The 20,632-nt window shown below is 36.0% G+C and overlaps 2 protein-coding genes across 2 annotated transcripts in view; one reads left to right on the forward strand and one right to left on the reverse strand.

Annotated features, from left to right (window-relative positions):
- Positions 1-20,632, forward strand: part of LOC141339276 (uncharacterized) — a 727,444-nt gene that overhangs the window by 339,072 nt on the left and 367,740 nt on the right. The window lies entirely within an intron of this gene.
- On the reverse strand, positions 15,659-19,336 carry LOC141338792 (T-cell surface antigen CD2-like). Its single transcript, XM_073844409.1, has 5 exons — positions 19,306-19,336; positions 16,874-17,191; positions 16,495-16,770; positions 16,294-16,404; positions 15,659-15,810 (listed from the first exon to the last, which is right to left on the reverse strand). The coding sequence occupies exons 1-5, from the start codon at positions 19,334-19,336 to the stop codon at positions 15,659-15,661; spliced, it is 888 nt and encodes a 295-aa protein (XP_073700510.1).

Here is a 20,632-nt window from a genome sequence, read left to right on the forward strand (position 1 = left end):
GCATTTCACCTCAGATAACCATGAACCGCAGAGCAGAGCAGCTGCAGCTTGAGGCCAGACTTCAGCACTGGTGGGTTAACTTTGAGTTCTATTTTCTTTTCAATTAAAACTAATGGCACTTTATATGGGTTATTTGAGAATAATAAGACAGTTTATTTAGGAGCCACCAAAGGTGTGCATGTGGCACCTATTGTATCCATTTGTTTAGTATTTTCAGAAAAATCGACATTTTCAAACTTCTGTTTTGTTAGATTTTCACCAAAATATGCTCACATCACCGTCAGACTGTTCTGCCAAAAATGAATGTGAGGCTATATCTCTGCAATGTTGAAGGGCAGTGGTTCCCAACCATGACTGGAGGCCCCCCAACACTGCATGTTTTCCATGTCTCCTTAATCAAACACACCTGATTAAGATCATCAGAGAGAGATGCAAATGTGAAGTGTTGGGGGGCATCCAGGAATGTGGTTGGAAACCACTGCTTTAGGGAATTTAGACCAAACTCGGGACATGTTATACCAAGCATGACCTAAGGGAAAGGCAACAGTTTCAGCGCAGTGCCACCTACTGGTCAAGAGATTAGAGAAAAAAAAAAGAGTAAACAATCTTACCATTCTCCTTTTTGTTGGTTTAAACAACACTGGTTCGGTTCTGTCTTCCACTTGTGTCTGGACTGCATTAACAATAATGGAGATGTGTTCAAATGACGGAATTAAAATTTATTTTATTTTTTTTAATATAAACATATGTACAGATTAATTGCTTGTTCTGCTGACCTGCATTTCTACATTTCTTGTAGCTCCAGCAAATCACCACTGCAGCTACAATCTTTAGCGATCCAGCAGCAGTAGAAATGAGCAAAATGTAAAATAAAGGCAAGCCCTGATCTGTAATGGACAAAAGTAAGCATTAATGTGAGTGAATCTGTTTGTCTGATCTAGGAGAAACACTAAAACATCAGCATTGTATAAATGAAAGATCAGCTTAATCACAATAATATCAACACCAACATACCTGGACATGGCCGACAGAGTTCAGTGATGCTGATGTTGTTTTGAGTCTGGTTGCTGATGGGATTGTTGAGCACACAGCTGTAGGTGTTTTTATCCTGATATTCCACCTCCAGAGGTAGAGAGAGACTGATGCTGAGATCAGACACACTGATGCTGGACAATAAACTGTCTCCTTTGTACCAGGAGAGGGTCACGTCACTCACATTCAACACTGAACACAACAATGAACATTTCTGCTGTGAAAATGATGATGAACAATCTCTGGTAATGTCAGGCGCGAGCAGATGAGCTAAAAAAAACAACAACAACAACAAGAGACTAAACAGAAATATGGACAAATCTAAACAACAGTGTTATTTTTGGTTTACACCGTTTCACTCCCCATTCACTTTTAAAGTGTCTCACTGTAACTTCCATTAAAAAAGGGACGACTTAGAATTTTTTGTGTGTATCTATTATTAACCATATGCCACAAATGCAGTACAATAAGCTTCACTTGTTTTGAACCCCAAATATCCCTTTAATAAAACAAGAATATGTGAACGTTTGGACAAATGATCTCTACTCACCATAGACAGAAACACTTAATGTTTTTGTTGTCCGTTTCACTCCAGTTATCTTTACTTCATAGACTCCAGCGTGTTCAGTTGTGATGTTTGTGATGGTCAGAGATCCAGTTTGATTGTCCAGCTTCAGTCTGTCTCTGAATCTCCCATCAGGACCATCATATGTGTTAAAGATTCCAGCATCTCTTCTGATTTGAGCTATCAAAGACTTCTTGGATCCAAAATTCCACAGTATGTCGTCATCTCCATGTATTTCAGTAACATCAGTGTTTAGAGTGACAGAATCTCCCTCCATCACTGACACTGACTCGCCAAACACACCTAGAGAATGTTTACTCACAGATTAAGGCTCCTGATGGCTTACAAAGCATGAAATCAGATGTTGTCTGTAACATTTAAACATGAACTGAAGAATAGGAGCAGAGATGCAAAAGAAAGGTGAACAGACAATGTAAACCAGTGTTTTGATCTTAATATGTTTCATCTGCTTGTAGAGTAAAATGAATATGTGAAGTAAAGTAAAACTACAACTTTATTTCCTTCTGACACTATAAATAGTGTCATATTTTTGTATTTGGCCCATTAAAGCAGGCTCACTGAAAACAGCAGCAGAAGTGTTATTATTGTGATACAGGAATAAATTAGGCCGTAAATGACATTTGTAACTTACCAATCAGACACCAACTGCACAAACAGAACAAACCAAGTGTGTGAAACATTGTCTTCAGTTGTTCAGTGAAAAGTCCGATTTAATATTAAGACTGTCTGCTGGTAAAATCTGATGTGAATCCTCCCACGGCAGAGTTTGACCCTCTTAGTTCACACACATGCACTCTCTGATGTGTGTTTTGATAACCCATATGATCACACTTTCATTTGGGGACCAATCCTCCCCATTAAATAACTATTAACTATGACTTTTGCCTCAATAAATAAACTCCTAATTCACTGATAATAAATAGTTTGTATGGTAGTTGTTAAGTTCTAAGATGTAAAATATTGTCATGCAGAATAAGGCATTAATATGTGCTTTTTAAGTACTGATAAACAAAAATAAACACACATACTAATAAAGTGTGTGAATATTGGATTAGTCAACCTGCATTTCATGATTTTCGAACATTTAAATGGTATGGATATTAAAGTGGTTATTATTCATTTGTTGTAAATACTGTAGCAAAGATCATCTCACATTGGCAATCTTACTGAGCTGTGACACAAGCAGCTGAGTTTCTGAGTCAAACTGAAACACGTTGTGGTCAGTTTTTTTCAGAAATTATTTGATTTGATCTGTTTGGTGGACAAAGATCTTGTGCAACACTGTGGCCGTTTTGTTTCATCTGTTTAGTTTGTTGATGAAGGGCTTATTTCTGTGCTGCCTACACCTACAGTCACAGTATGTCTTCACTTCTACACTGAACAGATTTACAATCAAATTAATCAGTCAGAGGTTACCATCATTAATTACTGAAGCCTTGTATCAAGGAAAACTCATAGCCTAATATCTGATCGTCAAAGATTCAGGAAATAGCTACTAAGCAATTAAAGGGGTCCTATTATGTTCTTTTACAAAGTCTTTATTTTGTTTTGGGGTGCACTAGAACATGCTCTCATGCTTGGTGGTTCGAAAAAATATATATATATATTTTTCACATAACTTAGATTATTACAATTGCTTTCTCCCCAGCCTGGCACAAACGGCTCCAGTAGTTCTTGGTTTGATAAAGGCCCGCCTTCTGAAAAACGAAATGTGTTGTGATTGGTTAGCAGTCCCACTGCATTGCGATTGGCACACAGCTTAGAAGGTGTTTCAGTATTGCCATGCCCTTTTCCAAAGCAGCAAGTTCCCTGTACAACAGCGCAAGCTAGATTAAAGTGATTTTTCCGTTTTTCTTACAAAAACACATCAGTTCACCACAGGAGGCTTTTACTGAATGAAAATATATTGAATCTATTTTTTACAGTATGTGAGTGTATTTAATATTCATAATTTTCTGTTCAAAACATTTTATGCACTGCCTTATTTTCACACTCTAATGGTGCGTTCACACGAAGTTGGACGCTTGAATATTTTGAGTTTACTTGCTTCTGTTACGGAAGCAGACCGACAACTGAGGTACACTGTAAAAAAAATCTGTAAAATTTACGGTAAAAAACTGGCAACTGTGGTTGCCAGAATTTTACCGTAAAAAATACGGTAGCAATGTTTTACATTTTAAGGTTTTCACATAAATTTACAGGTAAATACCTTAATACATACTAAAAACCATAACTCATAAAATGGTAATGTACCAACTTTTTGAAGCACTGAAATCTGTTTTGTACCTTTGTAATACAATGATATCCACCAAAAGCAGGTGATGATGATAACATCACATGTTGAACCAAAGCCCATCACAAAGAGATTTTAAATAATAACTTATATAGAAGGTGCACAGTGTCATTCACACCAACAGTAAACACCATCATGGTAACACACATAAAACTGAAATAATGCAAAAAAAAAAACAAAAAACATTAATTTAACAACATTAGATGTAACATACAACCCTAATGTACAAAACTGCCAAGAAAAAACTAAGAAGAAAAAGTTATTTTAACAAAAAAACATCAAATAAAGAAAAATGAAACACAGGGGATTCTGGGAATGTCAATTTACGGTTATTGTGATGATAATGAATGAGATAGGAAGCAAAAGCAGTGTGAACATAGACATAATAGAGATAGACGCCACATTGGCTGCTGGAAACGAGAAATGCGGCCGCCATCTTGGACCGGGCATACTCTGGAATTCATTACATCGCGTAGCAGCAGCAGAAGTGAGAGAACATGCCTGAACACTGTGTAGGATAGGTGTGTGTGTGTGTGTGTGTGTGTGTGTGTGTGTGTGTGTGAGCGAGAGAGAATGAAATACTCCAAGTAGACTCTAATGTAATATAGTATTTCTTCAACTCATTAAAATACCTTTACCGTCACTATCTGTTTCTGCTTCTCTATCATATTTATAGTGTGTGATTTGCAAAATTCCTATCATAGCCTACACCTCATATGGTTATGGTTGCGCTTTTGTCCAAAGTGACATAAATACAAAACAATATAATACTTAAATTTAACAGGGAACAGATTGAGATGTCAGATTATAGGCTAGCTAATAAGGAGAATAGCAAAAATGAACAATGTCAATTCAGTCAATAGCATAATGAAATAAACAATAAAAATGAGGGAAAACAGCAATAATCAACAATGTCAATTCAAGCAAAATATTAGTGATGTGACGTTTAACACCGAAGCTTCGAAGCTTGTATCAAAAAAACGAAACATCTCACAGTGAAGCACTGTACCGGAGTTTAAGCAATTGATTCGTTTTGCCATAACCACGTGACTGCTTCATATTCTGATTCAAATAACGCGTTTCAAGTGTCATTCGCTTTTTGTTAAGAATACATCATAATACGAATAAATATGTACATGTGTAGTTTTGTGCATAATTTTGTAGTTATCCTTGCTTCACAAGCACTTCTAATTAATAATAATATTTGTCAACTTAACAGTTAATTCACTTTGAACATATGCCTACATAAACCATGCTTATACTTTTAGAATTTTATAAAAAAGTTTATTTACAGATTAATTCAAGTAAAATTACATTTATTTTTTATTTTTTATTTCTGACTGTTTTCGTAGCACAAATTGACGTATTTGATGAAACTGTCTAAAATCGCTTTGAGATCTGGGACGCAAAGGCAACTTTTCCCACCTTTGACCACAAGATGTCATTAGTGTGCAACGTGTTGAAAAGCTTCGAGTAATGAACCTTTTTACGATACGGTTGAGGGGAAAGCCTCAGTGCTTCGAAAAGCTTCATTTTACCATCACAACAAAATATAATAACAGCATGGTAAGACTACATTAAGGAGAATATCAGTAATGAACAACAATGTCAAATGAATAAACAGCCAAGTGAAAATAGAATAAAACTACACAAACCATAACGCATTAGAAGTGCTTAAGTCCATGTTGTAAGTCTTTAGACCCTCTTAAAAGACCCAATACTATCACAAGAACGGAGATATTCATTATATTACTGTTAAGCTCACTATCAATATTAAAATATGCCAAACCATGTGTCATGTTTCACAGCTATATTTATGACCTTTGCAGCAAAAAAAAAAACGCGTAAAAATCAGTTCGATATTCCGTGAGGTATGATTAATTAAATGCGTTGACAGCTCATTACACCTGCCAAACAGATTACACTGAGTGGAGCGGGTGACCGGTCCAAGATGGCGGCCCCACGTCTCGTCAGCGCCAGTAGGGAGTATCGGTCGATGGGGCGTCTACTCTCTATATATGTCTATGAGTGTGAACACATATATTTATTAACGACAAATATGGTGAACACAAACTCCGTGAAGACAATGATGAACTCCGTGGGTGATGATGTTATCTCTCGGCTGGGTGGCGCAGTGGCTTGATGGCTTGGTGATGACGTGGCGTGAATCTCCCGTGATGAATACAAATCCAGTGACGATCAACGGCGAAATAGACAATCCAACATGAACAAGACCAAGACAAACCAACACGACAGTCCGACATCCAGATCAACTATCAGACAGGGAAGGAGAGAATGAGGTGAGTATATGTAGCTGATGGTAATGTGTGACACCTGGTGCGGGGACTGATTAGCAGCTGAATCCAATGAGCATGACAAACCACATGAAAGACACCAAATCACGAGACCTGAGAATGCAGCCGATCCATGCACCGTGACAGTTATTCACTGTAAATTTTATGTTCTTTTTCCACTTCCAAAAATGGTATACTACCGTAAAACTACATGCACAGTTTTTCACCGTATATAGAAGGGGAACTTACCGTTTACCATTTCACAGGTTTTTACCGTAGCATTTTTACAGTTTTTTTAACGTTAAATTCACTGTCATTTTTTACAGTGTAAGTGAAGATAATGATCATTGATAATGATGTTTATTTTGACAGCAGAGCAAGAGTTGGAGAATGAGGTGCAGAAATGGTGAGTATAGCAGTTCAAAGTTGTAGTATGAATGAAGGATATTCAATGATCTGACTGGGAGATGTTTCTTTTCCAGGAACGAAAGCAGGAGGTCTTCTGAGCTGTGTTTCCACTCCGTTCTCCACACCACAGAAGACTTACGACACACACACCGCTGACTGGAACAGGACAGAGATGATAGGCTTACACCACACACACCACTGACTGGAAGCAGAAGACTTGACAGACTGGAATGGAACAGAGATACAGGTAAGTATATTCAGGTAGGTCGAAGGTTTGTGTTCTCGCAGAGAGTGACACAATGAGTCCGCTTCGTAGGAACGAGCCTGGACACTGAATCGTGTGTGGAGTGTGCTTATATTGAGACGTGGCTGATAGGTGCAGGTGTGTGTTTCGTTTAAAATTCAGGTGACTGTGATCGTTGCGTGATTGTGGTGCAAGAACCTTGCCAATCCTTGACAGCTTCATTCGCACGTGAAATTTACTTCACAACAGACGCGAATTCGCGTCATGGGAGGGGTATCTGCCACTCGTCAGCGGGAAAGTAATCGTAAAATAGGTGAATGAGCTCAATTTGCCAGCTTTAGCTTGCTTTTAGTCTCAATATGTGCATATATATGTAGGGAAATTGAGTAAAGAGCGTTTTTTTTTTTTTTTTTTAAACTTACCAGATTGTCTGACCTCTTGACTCACTTTCTTCCAAGCAAGATCCTTTTTATTCCTGTTTCTATAAAAGTACAAAGATGTATCATACAGCTCCGAGTAACCACAGAGAGCAACGGTGATTTTGTCCTCCATTGTTGATTTGGATTTGGAGGCCGCTGAAAAGGCGTTCATTTCTAAGCTGATGTGTCGCGGAATTTCCATGACTAACTGATGAAATCACACAGAGGGTACCTTTCAATCGTAATGATATTGATAAAGGCCCGCCTTCTGAAAAACAAAATGTGTTGTGATTGGTGAGCAGTCCCACTGCATTGCGATTGGCGATTGTGCATAATAAGGCCTTGAATGATCTGGCTCCCCAACATTTGTCAGAGCTTTTAACCCCATGCAGCTGGACTTTTGAATTCTCATGCAACTCGGCTAAAAACTATGGGCGGACGGGCTTTCTCCTCATTGGCTCCTAAATTGTGGAATTCCCTGCCCCCTGAGATTAGGAATGCAGAATCCCCTGAGATGTTTAAAGTACCCCTTAAAAGTCACTTCTTTAGGGTAGATTTTGATTAAGCAATAAGGTACGAGAGGCCGTGCTGTATCGTGAATAAATCACGGCTGAAGGGCGATGTTAGCAACCCCTTCAGCCGTGATTTATTCACGATACAGCACGGCCTCAAGTACCTTATTGCTTTTATAAAATGGTTACCACACAATAAAAATATTAATATCAAAAATATATATTAATTTACATATATTAGGTTTTACGTTTTTATAAAGTAAAATCATTAACTGCCTTCCGCTGTAAAAAGTAGTCCCTAACTGCTAAAGCTTTGTTTACGTTGCTAAGGGTGGTTGCTAAGGAGGTTCAATGATACACAGAACGTTGAGTGAAGCAGTCGTAGCTGTGCTGTATCGTGAATAAAACACAGCTGCTGACCAATCAGAATTGAGGAATGGAACTAACCATTTTATAATGTGATTTAGGTGACCATTCTGTTGTTCTATTATCTTATTTTTGTATTATTTTTATTTTTATTTTTCATTTTATTTTATTCACTATTATTATTGTCTTGTACAGCGCTTTAGTGGTTCTGAAATAACTGAAAACCAAATATGTTATACCTTTATAACAAGAGTATGCAGTTCTTTAAGAAACAGAAATTCTACCATCAGGCAAAGTTGTTCTCCAACAATGTTTATTAGAAGAGGTCACAGGTGTTGTATTTTGCAACGGCTTCGATCGCGCCATCATGTGGTGAAAACGAAGAATAGCACCTATCAAACTTCTATAATGAACATATTTAGTTTGTAATATTTAAAACTTAAAAATAGAGAAGAAGAGCTTATCAGAAATCACATTTTACATTGAATATCTTTGGTTATTTGCCGTCGAACTAATTTTAATTAGTTGCCTTTTACTTTCACTTAACAAGGGACGCTCTCACATACTGCACAGACAAGTTCGTCGGGTTTTTTTCAGATCAATGCGTTCTGAGGAACGGAATGTCTGATAATTTACGTACTGCTCGGCTTTCGGCTTTGGTCTGCTTTTTAGTGCTCTGTAAACTGACCCATTTTATTTCTGCAGAATCTGCCTTCTTTCAAAATGAAGACCTTTATTTCGTGCATTATATGTGCATTCTTTGTGCCTGGTAAGACATCTATTTGTAACTCTTATAGCAGTCTAAAATATAAAAAGACAGAAATGGAGCTGTGATGCCGTTTAATTTTTTGTATCAGATTTACTCACATAACACTCCACAGAACTATAATATTTTTTATTTAAATTAATTACTGTTTTAATTAGCGACGGGTTTAGGATTACATTGTTATAGTTTTTAGTTTTGTTGATATGTTTTGTGTGGAGAAAAAAAACTAGAGTGGTTATAATGGTTTAAGCCAATTAAAGGAGCATTTTCGTAATTAACAGCATTCAAATATATAATAATCTATAGGCCTATACATGAATGAATGCACAGATATAATGCTGTAGATCATTTATGAGACTCATGAATGTGTGATGAGTAAATGTGTAAATCGGTTATGTTCTTACGGTATGTTTTACTTTGCAACTCATGCATGGATTGCATTGTAAGACATACTTATCTACTTGCAATCTGTTATTTCTTCTTCAGTTGCATCAGATGTTGGTACAGATGTAGTGTCTGTGTCTGTGATGGATGGAGATTCAGTTACGCTATACACTGGACTTAACAAAACCCAACACACAACAATAAAATGGTATTTTAATGACAGTCGGATCACAGAAATCACTGGAGACCAGAGTAAGATCTGTACAGATGAACAGTGTAAAGAGAGATTCAGAGACAGACTGGAAGTGGATCATCTGACTGGATCTCTGACCATCACAAACACCAGAACCACAGACTCTGGACTCTATCAACTAGTCATCATCAGCCCCAACATTGAAATAACTTTCAATGTTACTGTTAGTGGTGAGTCGTTTAGAGAACGTTGTGTTTGAATCTCATCAGTTGTTAATTATTGCAGTGACATTCAGGGCTATTTTTTCGTTACCTGTAGGCTAAATACATTTAGTTCCGTTTAAAGCTGAATAATTGTCTCATGAATAGTGTCTCATGTTGGTTTTACAGCCACTTCTGCTGCTGAACGAGATAAAATGAAGAAAATGGGAGAATCTGTTAGTTTAGATCCTGGTGTAATAAAAAACCCAAATGATTTGATGATGTGGTATTTTAACGACACTCACATCAGTGAAATCACTGGAGATCAGCTTAAGATCTGTACAGATGATCAGTGTAAAGAGAGATTCAGAGACAGGCTGAAGGTGGATCATCAGACTGGATCTCTGACCGTCACAAACACCACAATCACAGACTCTGGACTTTATTATTTACAAATCAACAGCAGCAGATTCAGCATTATTAGGAGCTTCAGTGTTACCATCACTGGTAAGTGATGTTTAGTCAATCAGTGTGTTTTCTATTGCAGTATCAGATGACAATTAAATATTTGAAGTTGGTTAGACCAAGTATTACAATATAATTGAGATAATCTGTATCACCTTCATGCAGTATACGGAAATGAACAATGTTTACTTTTTTGGGTCACTCTTTTAGCTCCAGGAATTTGCAGATCATATTACTGCATTTTTTTTTTTTTTGTATGCCTCAAACAGGCTGATCAAGCCCAGCAACTAATGGGAGTTTAAGGTCCAGAAATTTTTGACAAAAGGCCTGCTACAGCCTTTTCATCTGTATTTTCTAGTCACGTATAGCACCGATTTCAAAACTTCACTGTGGCTAGATATGGCTTGAACCAACCACGAAAGGTTGCACATGAATCTTTATTTGATTTCTACATAATATGTTACATTTTAACGTCTCTGTAAAAAAAAGTAAAAATAAAATAATAATAATGTAAAATAATTGACCACTTCAGAAATAGGCTCTACAGTTGACATTAGCAAGTCCATAAATGAATGAAAATCCAAAGGCACTGACTAAAAGACATTCATACTATAAAATAAGTGGTAGATTTTTAATAGAAACATAACATAAAATCAATTAACTTGTAATATGGTGAGAAATAACACTGATTTCCAACCCCTTATCAGTTGTCGGTAATAATGTATTAATTATCAGTATATAATAATTAACTTGTAATATGGTGAGAAATAACTATTATACTATAATTATCAGTTGTTTTAAATCAATGACATTTTTAGGCTGTTTGTTTGCATGTGTTACATGTTTGCATTTGATATAGTCTGCATACCAGTCATACTGGAATGAATTTAAATGCTTGTTATAAAAAATGAGTTCAGTTTTTATGGCTGTTACTTAAGTTTTTACAGATTTTACTAAAATAACTTTACATCTGCAGTCCTGTTTCAGCAACTGCTCTTGTTCTACATTTTCACAGCGCTTTACTGTTGATTTATTTATTTTTTATTTTTTTTAATTCCAGAACTGGCTATGATTAACACTTTGTTTCTTCTCCAGGTGATCAAACAGATGATGTGCCTGTGATGGAGGGAGATTCTGTCACTCTACACACTGGTTTTAAACACATCTTACGAGAAGGCAGACATACTAGAATACATTGGTATCTTAATGACAGTTACATCGCACAACGCAATGGATCTTCAAGCAAGATCTGCACTGATTTAGGGGGATTTAGAGACAGACTGAGGCTGAACCATCACACAGGTGATCTGACCATCAGACATATCAGGACCTCAGATTCAGGACTTTATAAACTACAGATCAACATCAGACAAAACCGCATTCTAAAGACGTTCAATGTTGATGTTGGTGAGTTTTTTTATTTTATTTTACACATCTATCTATCTATCTATCTATCTATCTATCTATCTATCTATCTATCTATCTATCTATCTATCTATCTATCTATCTATCTATCTATCTATCTATCTATCTATCTATCTATCTATCTATCTATTTGTGTTTGGTTCATGTTTCAGATCTTTCTGCTGCTCAACAAGTTCAAATGAAGACAAAGAGAGTGAAGGTGGGAAAATCTGTCACTTTAGATCCTGGCGTAATAAAAAACCCAAATGATCTGATAACGTGGCATTTTAATGACATTCCCTTCACTGAAATCAATGACGATCTTAGTTTTATCTGTACACATGAACCGTGTACATATGTTCATGGGAGATTCAGAGACGCAATAAAGCTGGACAATAAAACTGGATCTCTGACCATCACAGACATCACAACTAAACATGCTGGACATTATCACCTAAAGATCAGCAGCAGCAGATTCAGCATCAAAAGGAGCTTCATTGTTACTGTCATTGGTGAGTATCATTGAGTCATTCACATCACTTCCCCTTTGAGCAGTTTTAAAAGAGACGGTTTACTTTTCGTTTTCAACATGCATGCCAATGTGACACAACTTTAGCAAATTTTTTGTCAGTGTCACAGCAATCACATAATGATTAAAAATTAATGTTTTTTATATGTAAAGTGTGCTGATGGTTCCAGAGTTGCGATGCTGTTTTAACTTCCAAACCCAGCAGATGGCGCCATTTATCAGTTGAATCAATATCATAAGGTGTAAATATCAGTCAGAGCTACTGTATCAGAAGCTCTTCAGTAATAATAATGTCTGTACTTATCATTACAGATTCAGGTCGGTCTTCAAGTCCTATAGCAGGGATACAGTGCATGTTGCTGTTCTGCTGCTCATGGCTGCAATTGTTGGTGTGATTTCTCTATTAGTAAAGATCCAAATCCTCACAGAATAGATCACAAAAGTAGACCGCTAAAGGTAAATTATCTGAACTGAAACTGTTACTTTAACTGTAATCTGTGTTAACAGAACACTTTGATATGGATAAAGCTGTGTTAATGTACCTGATATTATTAAAGTTTCAATGTAAATTATGTCTAACCCTTGCACTACGGGTAATGAGACACATGTAGACTGAAAGCAATAACCTAGCACACTGCCATAAATACCACACAAATCCAGAAATGCACACAGTAAACACAATGGTGACACATTCTAGTCATACTGTAAAAGCAATTAATACACAGCTAGGATGCAATGGTACCATGTACAAATGTTTATACAAAGTGTAATCTATTAATATAACCTACAAATCATGCAATACTGTACCACTAAATAAAACGTGTCTGTACAATGTGTTTTTTTTATGTGCTAACCAGGCTAATTGGATACAATTACTAATCATTTTACTATTTGATTAAGCACAAGGGACATTGATGATGCTTACATTATCAAACTACACATGGCAGACTGTAGAATTCAGAAAACTTTTTTATTGTTTTACTTAGCTTCTTTAGCAGAATGATAACCCCCAAAAAATCCGACATAACAACAATAAACACTAACAGATCTCCCCTAATATTAATCGTGCAAAAATGCATTAAATAACATTTAATTTCAACATTTACTCTCACTGCAGAATCTAAAGTGAAGCATGCTGGAAACTCATTTCGTTTGAGTTAATATAATCAGTTATTGAGTTCACATAACGTTTTCTATTAAGTGCAAGGAACTTTCAGTAATATTTGAGTGAAATAAACTTTAATTTCATACATTTGACTGTTGGGCTTTGCAATGTAGGTTTCCGGCAGGGCGAATGACTTGGTACAGATAATATTTGGCCAAACCTCTAAAATGGCCCTTAATATTGATATGAACAGGTTTGCAAAACAAATGCAAAACCAAAGACATTAATATCTTTAACATTAGCTTATTTTTGCTGAAGTCAGACTTCCAAGGTGAATCCCTACTTTAAACACCAGATGTCACTGTGGTTATAGTATATTTGGTGTCATTTACAAACCAAATGTCTTTATGAATTAAATACCATGTCTTCATGAAACACCATTTCCAACTATTTATAACACATAATATGGTTACAGTGATTTACCAAAGGAAACCGTTTCTGGTAAACAGCCATAGTTATTACAATCATTGTTACTGCAGGAAAACTGTGGTAATGATCAGTCACCCAAATTAAAATAACACTTTGAGTATGAGCAAAAAATATATATATATACAATTTATGGCAGAAAATATACGGTGAACAACTTTATCTCACATGGTTTATTTAACAATTTTTTTTTTCTCAAAAGCAATAAAGATGAGCAAATACCACATTACATTGTTTATTCTGATTCTTGTTCCTCTAGTGGCCAAATTATGTTATTGTATATAACAGCCACTAATTCAGCACATAAAGCAATAAACACCTGTATGCTAAGCGTTATTTATTCACTTGAACATCATTAAACATTTTAAACAATATATATAACAATGCATGTGCATATGCTTGAGAAAAAAATAAATAAATATAGACATCCTGTCAGAGAATAAATGTGAAGAAATCCAAAAGGTGTGATGCACAAACTTGGATGAACTCTAACAATTCCAGTAAATACAGTATTTGATCATCATCTTTTAGGGATATTTTCATACACAGGCCCCTCTGTTGATTTCTGCAAAGGAAATACAAACTCAATCAGGAATCTGCTGATGTGATATGAGTAGATAACAGTCTCGTTCATCACGTGACTTTTTAAGCAGTAAGATCATTAAACAGGTAAATATTCTAAATATTATTTATTATTTGGTCACGATAGGAACTGTACTGTTGTCTTTCACACCAAAGCAACACCAAAGATACTGTACTTGCAGTACATCTACAAATCAACCAATGGCAGCTAAAGCTGATTTCCTCTCAGATAATCATGAACCGCAGATCAGCTGCAGCTCAAGACCAGACTCCAGCACAGGTCACATGGTTAACAGCTTTGTGCCATACTTTCTTTTCACTGACAAACTAATTGTATAAAGCTTTGTTTGGGTTATTTGAGAATGACAAACATTTTTTTTTCTACAACAGCCCATAGAACAGCTTGTGGGGAAAGTTGTGAAATTTGGCACACAAATAGAGGACCGTCTCAACATAAACCACGTAAAATTAAGGGCCAGATTTACTAAACAGGACAAATTAGCGTTAGATCGCAGTTCCATAAAAGTGCAGATGGGAGGTGAAAATGCGCACACACGAATAACTGTGTTCACGCCTTTTCATCACTAATTCTTCACTGCACGTCTTTAGTAAATCCTGACAGTATTTTTCACACCACAAGTTAATGTTAGTAAATCTGGCCCTTAGAGTCTCTATCTCAAAGTCTTTAGTACCAGCAACAGGTCAAATTAGCATCAAATTGTTTCTGCGGATCAAGATTTTTCACAAATAATTTTTTTTTTTCAAAAAAAATTTTTCATACTCTTCCTAGACAGTTTGTCCGATTTTTACAGAAACAGGCTCAGATCATTTTCAGAACATTCTGTTAAAATAATCTTAGATTTTTGATAGACAAGCCTGTTTTTGTCAAATATGGTAACAATTTGAACAATGTTTGTGCAAAAATGGATGCAAGGCTGTATCTCTACAATGTATTAGCAGATTCAGAGTAAGCTTCACAGCCAGATTTACTAAACAGTGCAACTTAGCGTTAAAGTGCTATTCCATAAAAGTGGCAATGGGAGGGAAAAATTCTGCATATGATTTACTGACAATGCATACATTAAAAAACTCAGATGCAGCCAGATCATTTCCATAATGACTAGCACAATCTACCAAGAGCAGTGCAAGTTACCGCCTGCTTTAAGACATGCTTTTTTTTAGGTGTTAAATAATGGCGCAAATACCAGTAAGTGCATTGACGAGTGCAAACGTTAGCAAATCACGTTGCATGATTCATTTTAACGCCCTCTTTCTATGAATTTTGCATCTGAAAGGAAAACACCTACAACTGCATATTCAATAAAGTCAAGCTCAAAAATAACTGTACCCATGTAACAGAGGCCAGCATTAGGTGCTGCACAGGCAAACCTCACTCCCTCGCTCGTCGCGGGTGCGAGTAGAACCTGGATGTAGGGGTTACACCCACACCCTTTTCCGACTGTACTATTTTAATGTCAAAAGACAGTTTGCGCTGGCGCAAGCAGTTGGTAAAACTGGCCTTTAGAGTCTCTAGCTCAAACTCTAGTGCCACCAACATACCAAATTAGCACTAAATTAGCATTGTTTCTGTGGATCAAGATTTCTTGCAATTTTGATTTCTCCGAAAAAATCTACTTTTTTGAACTCTTCCTAGACGGTTTGTCCGATTTCCACTGTAACAGGCTCAGATAATCTTCAGATGTCTTTTTTAAAGATTTTTGATAGATCAAACCGTTCTTGTAAAATAACCAATTTAACAAACATTTGTGCAAAAATGGATATAAAGACTATATCTATTAGGCAATGTATTAGCAGATTCAGACCAAACTTGGTATGTGTTATAGCAATAGTTATATGTGATCTTACCTTTTTTCGTGTTGCTGGTTTAAACAATGCTGATTCCGTTCTGTCTTCCTCTTGTGTCTGGACTGCATTAACACACGTTAAAAATGTTTTAATACTGTTTCAAAATCCGCGTCTCAAAAAGATAAATATTTGTACAGATTAATTACGTGTCCTGCTGACCTGTTTTTCTAAATTTCCAGCAGATGCAACAGCACTTTACGACTGTAGCTATCAACAGAGACCCAGCAGCAGCAGAAATCAGCACTATGTAAAATAAAGGCAGACCCTGATCTGTAACAAGCAAAATGAGCCATTAGACACTAAAAAACAACTGCATTGTAAAACTTAGCTTAATCGCTGAAAAAATTAACACCAACATACCTGGACATGTGTGACAGAGTTCAGTGATGTTGGGATGTTGAGTCTGGTTGCTGATGGGGTTGTTGAGCACACAGCTGTAGGTGTTGTTATCCTGATATTCCACCTCCAGAGGTAGAGAAAGACTGATGCTGAGATCAGACACACTGATGCTGGACAAAGAACTGTTTCCTTTGTACCAGGAGAGAGTCACATGACCCACATTCACCACTGAACACACCAACGAACAATATGATGATAATGAACAATCTCTGATAATGTTAAGAGTGGGCAGATGAGCTGGAAAATAATAAATGTAAACAGCAATGTTTTTTTGTTTGTTTGTTTTTTGTACTAAAACACAAATATTCCTTTAACGCTTGAACAAATGATCTGTACTCACCATAGACAGAAACATTGAATGTTTTTGATAACAGTTTCTCTCCACTTATCTTTACTTCATAGAGTCCTGCATGTTCAGGTGTGATCTTTGTGATGGTCAGAGATGCGGTTTGATTGTCCAGCTTCAGTCTGTCTCTGAATCTCCTATCAGTACCATTATATGTAAAGAAGATTCCAACTTCTCTACTGATTTCAGCTAGCAAAGACTTTTCAGTTATAAAATTCCACAGTATATCATCGTCTTCATGTATTTCAGTAACATCAGTGTTTAGAGTGACAGAATCTCCCTCCAACACCGACACCGACTCACCAAACACACCTGGAGAACATGTTTAGTCACAGATTAAGGCTCCTGATGTTTTGCAAAGCCTGAAATAAGATGTTGTCTGTAACTTTCAAGCATGCACTAAAGAATTGGATCATAGGCGCAAAAGAAAGGTGATATACATGAACCAACAATGTGAATCAGTAATTTGATTGTTAATGTGTTTATCTGCTTGTAGAGTAATATAAATATGTTCAGTTACAGGTCAATTGACAACTGACATTTTTAATAGTTTCACATTTTTGTATTTGGCTTAATAAAACAGGCTCACTGAAAACAGTAGCAGAAGCATTATAACTAAAACAAGAAGAAAACCGTAACTTACCAATTAGATGGCAACTACACAAACAGAATAAACCAAGTGTCTGAAACATTGTCTTCAATTGTTCTGTGAAAAGTCTGATGTAATAATAAGACTATCTGCTGATAACAATCAATCTGATGTGAACCGTCCCACAACAGAGTTTGGCCCTCCTTAGTTTACACATGTATATGCTTTTTTTTTTAATTAAATATATAACACATAAATGTTCTTCTGGCTCTTATTAAGACTTTTACTGTTTTTAATAGTGAAAAAATTAAAAACATTTATATATTTTAACACTGAAAGGTAGTTTTCTGACTATGTTAGATACATAAATATAGAAAAGTGTATATTGTATTTGTTAAGCTGAGTTTAAGATATTTAAAATCTTAAGGATATTAAAATATTTTATAATCATTCAGTTGTTGCAAATGGCAAAGATCATATGATATTATTGCCAGGCTTTTTGAAGTATGGCACGAGCTGCTCGGCATCTGAGTCAAACTGAAAGCTGCTGTGGTTGGTTTTCTTCAGAAATCTGATTTGATCTGTTAGGTGAATATTTTGTGCATCAATGGCCGTTTTGTTTTCAGCTGGGTTTATTTTGTAGGTGAAGGGCTTCTTCCTGTGCTGTGGTTATGAACCTCACAGTCACAGTCTGACTTCCTTCCTACACAGAATAAATTTACAATCAAATTAAATTAATTGATGAAAACCAGTCAGAACTGGGTTCTCGCTAATAATTACTGAGGACCTTGTATTAATGAAAATCTGCCTGATACTTTGAAAAGTCAAAGACACAAGCCATAGCTAAGCGATTAACTCTTTCATGTTTACTAAGTATAATTTGTACAGTGTGTGTTGCTTTTTTGGGGGTATATAATTTTGAAAAGTATAATGTTCAGTACCTTCAGTGGACTGCCTCATCTGCAAACTGACTCTTTACCTCAAGACAACAAGTGAAAGTCGTATTGTTTATTGTGTGTATTGTTTTAGGTATTTCAACATAGACTTATTTGCTAAAATTGTCAAAATCATTGTTATAAAAGTCAATAAGAAGAAGCAAAATGATTTTTTTTAGATTGCATGATTAATTTACAGTGGTTTAGAGTGATTTTAGAAGAGCTACGAGTTATTTAGGAGCATTGTGTCTAATGATCTTTAGCTCCTTGAAAATAACTGTAAATCACCACTTCATGCAGAGCAGCATGTAATAATTTACCAAACAGCAATTCTACCATCAAGCAGGGAAGTTCTGCAGCAATGTTTATCAGAGGGTTGCCAAGCAACACAGACATAATGACACATTAAGTCACAGGTGTACTTTACAAAGTATTTGATCGCACCATCATGTGGTGAAAATGACAAATAGCACCTACACTGTAAAAAACCCCACACATTTCAAAAAGTTGTTTCAACTCAATATAATTTGTTACCCCGCTGCCTTAAAATTTTTAGTTGAGTCAACTTGAAATTTTAAGTTACTTAATGTTAATTTAAGTGAAAACTGCAATATTTTGGTTAACTATTTCCTCAAGGGGGCAGTAACAGTCCATAGTCATTGAATAGTCCAGCACTCAGCAAGAAACTGTAGCAGTATAACTCTATTATTTAAAAGTGTTAAAATACAGAGCCCTTTGCAATAGACATTGTTAAGAGCGAGCGAGTTTAGAATGCGTGCAGAGTCCATGCAAGCGGAAACAGATGCAGTGTCTTTCTTTATTTGTGCTCCAATAGCCATTGTCTCAAAACAACTTGCTGTAAATATTCCTTGTTCACCATTATTTAAAATTAAAGTCCATACCTTGAAGACATAGCACAAGATCAAAGTCCATCATTGCACGCTACTCTGTAAAAAAAAAAAAAAAAAAAAAAAAAACATTTCAAAAAGTTGTTTCAACTTAATATAATTTGTTACCCCGCTGCCTTAAAAAAATTTGTTCAGTCAACTTGACATTTTAAGTTACTTAATGTTAGTTTAAGTGACAACTGCAATATTTTGGTTTACTAACCTAAAAATTTTAAGGTAACAAATTATTATGATTTTTTTTTTTTTACAGTGTCAAACTTCTGTAATTGATTATCAGGGTGGTGCGAGGATCCTATTGGAATTGCTCAGATTATTCTTCTTCTTTTCCAAAACGAATTGCAATTTTGAGGGCCTAAACATGCTCAAAAACTCATGAAACTTTGTGCCAAAACACGCACCAAAAGTGGAGAAAATTTATATCTAATATGGGTTTCAGAAGTGGGTGTGGCAAAATGGCTTGATAGCACAAAGCCATTTAAACAATGTGCCCCTCGAGCTATATTTCACATACATGTGCGTAATTCAGTAGATACATGTAACACGCCAATACCTACAAAAAAAAGTCCTCCGATATGAAGTCCGAAACCCAACAGGAAGTCTGTTGAATTTTCTCTGCAATTTTGTGTTGTTTTTGCCATTTCAGGCATTGCATTTAAACAAACTCATACTATGTACGATATTAACAGATCAACACTAAATTTGGTCAGTGTAATCTAAAGCCCCTTGTGACGTTAAATTGCTGCATCCCAGTTCGCTACTTATGCTGAGCCTTAAATGTAAGTACTCTTTTTGTGAGATAAAACTACATATACTTAAGTAGCAGAATAGTAGGCAAGCTTTGGGACATACTGCTTCGTCATAGCTGCGTCTTTAACGGACGCTCTGTTGCTTAAATACGTGAATCCTGTCACTAGTTAAACTGGCCTTTCAATCATCACAGTTAACATCTAAATTTAGTTTAATTTGATTCCCTACCGTATTAGAGAGAAATGCAGAGGCACGTTCTTTCACGGGTCTTTCATGCCGAGAACTCTGCTCTTGTGTTTGCACAATGATGCACTTAAAAGTTAATGACCTAACAACCTATCACTATAAAAGTTCGTAATGTTGCTGCACATGAAATATAACGCGGATAGCATTAAATGTTATTTTAGTATTTTTTTTATCAGGTTACCCGTTTTTCTACCTGTCCTATGTTTGTGCATATCTGCCATGTTTGTAGTTTTTTTTAGCACATTTTATGCATGTTTGTAGTTCTAATCGAATCCTCTTCCACTGCACAATGTGTTGTGGTCAGTATTAGCTGTTATGTGAGTGTGCA

This window comes from Garra rufa, chromosome 7 (genome assembly GCF_049309525.1).
Source record: "Garra rufa chromosome 7, GarRuf1.0, whole genome shotgun sequence".
NCBI lineage: Eukaryota > Metazoa > Chordata > Actinopteri > Cypriniformes > Cyprinidae > Garra > Garra rufa.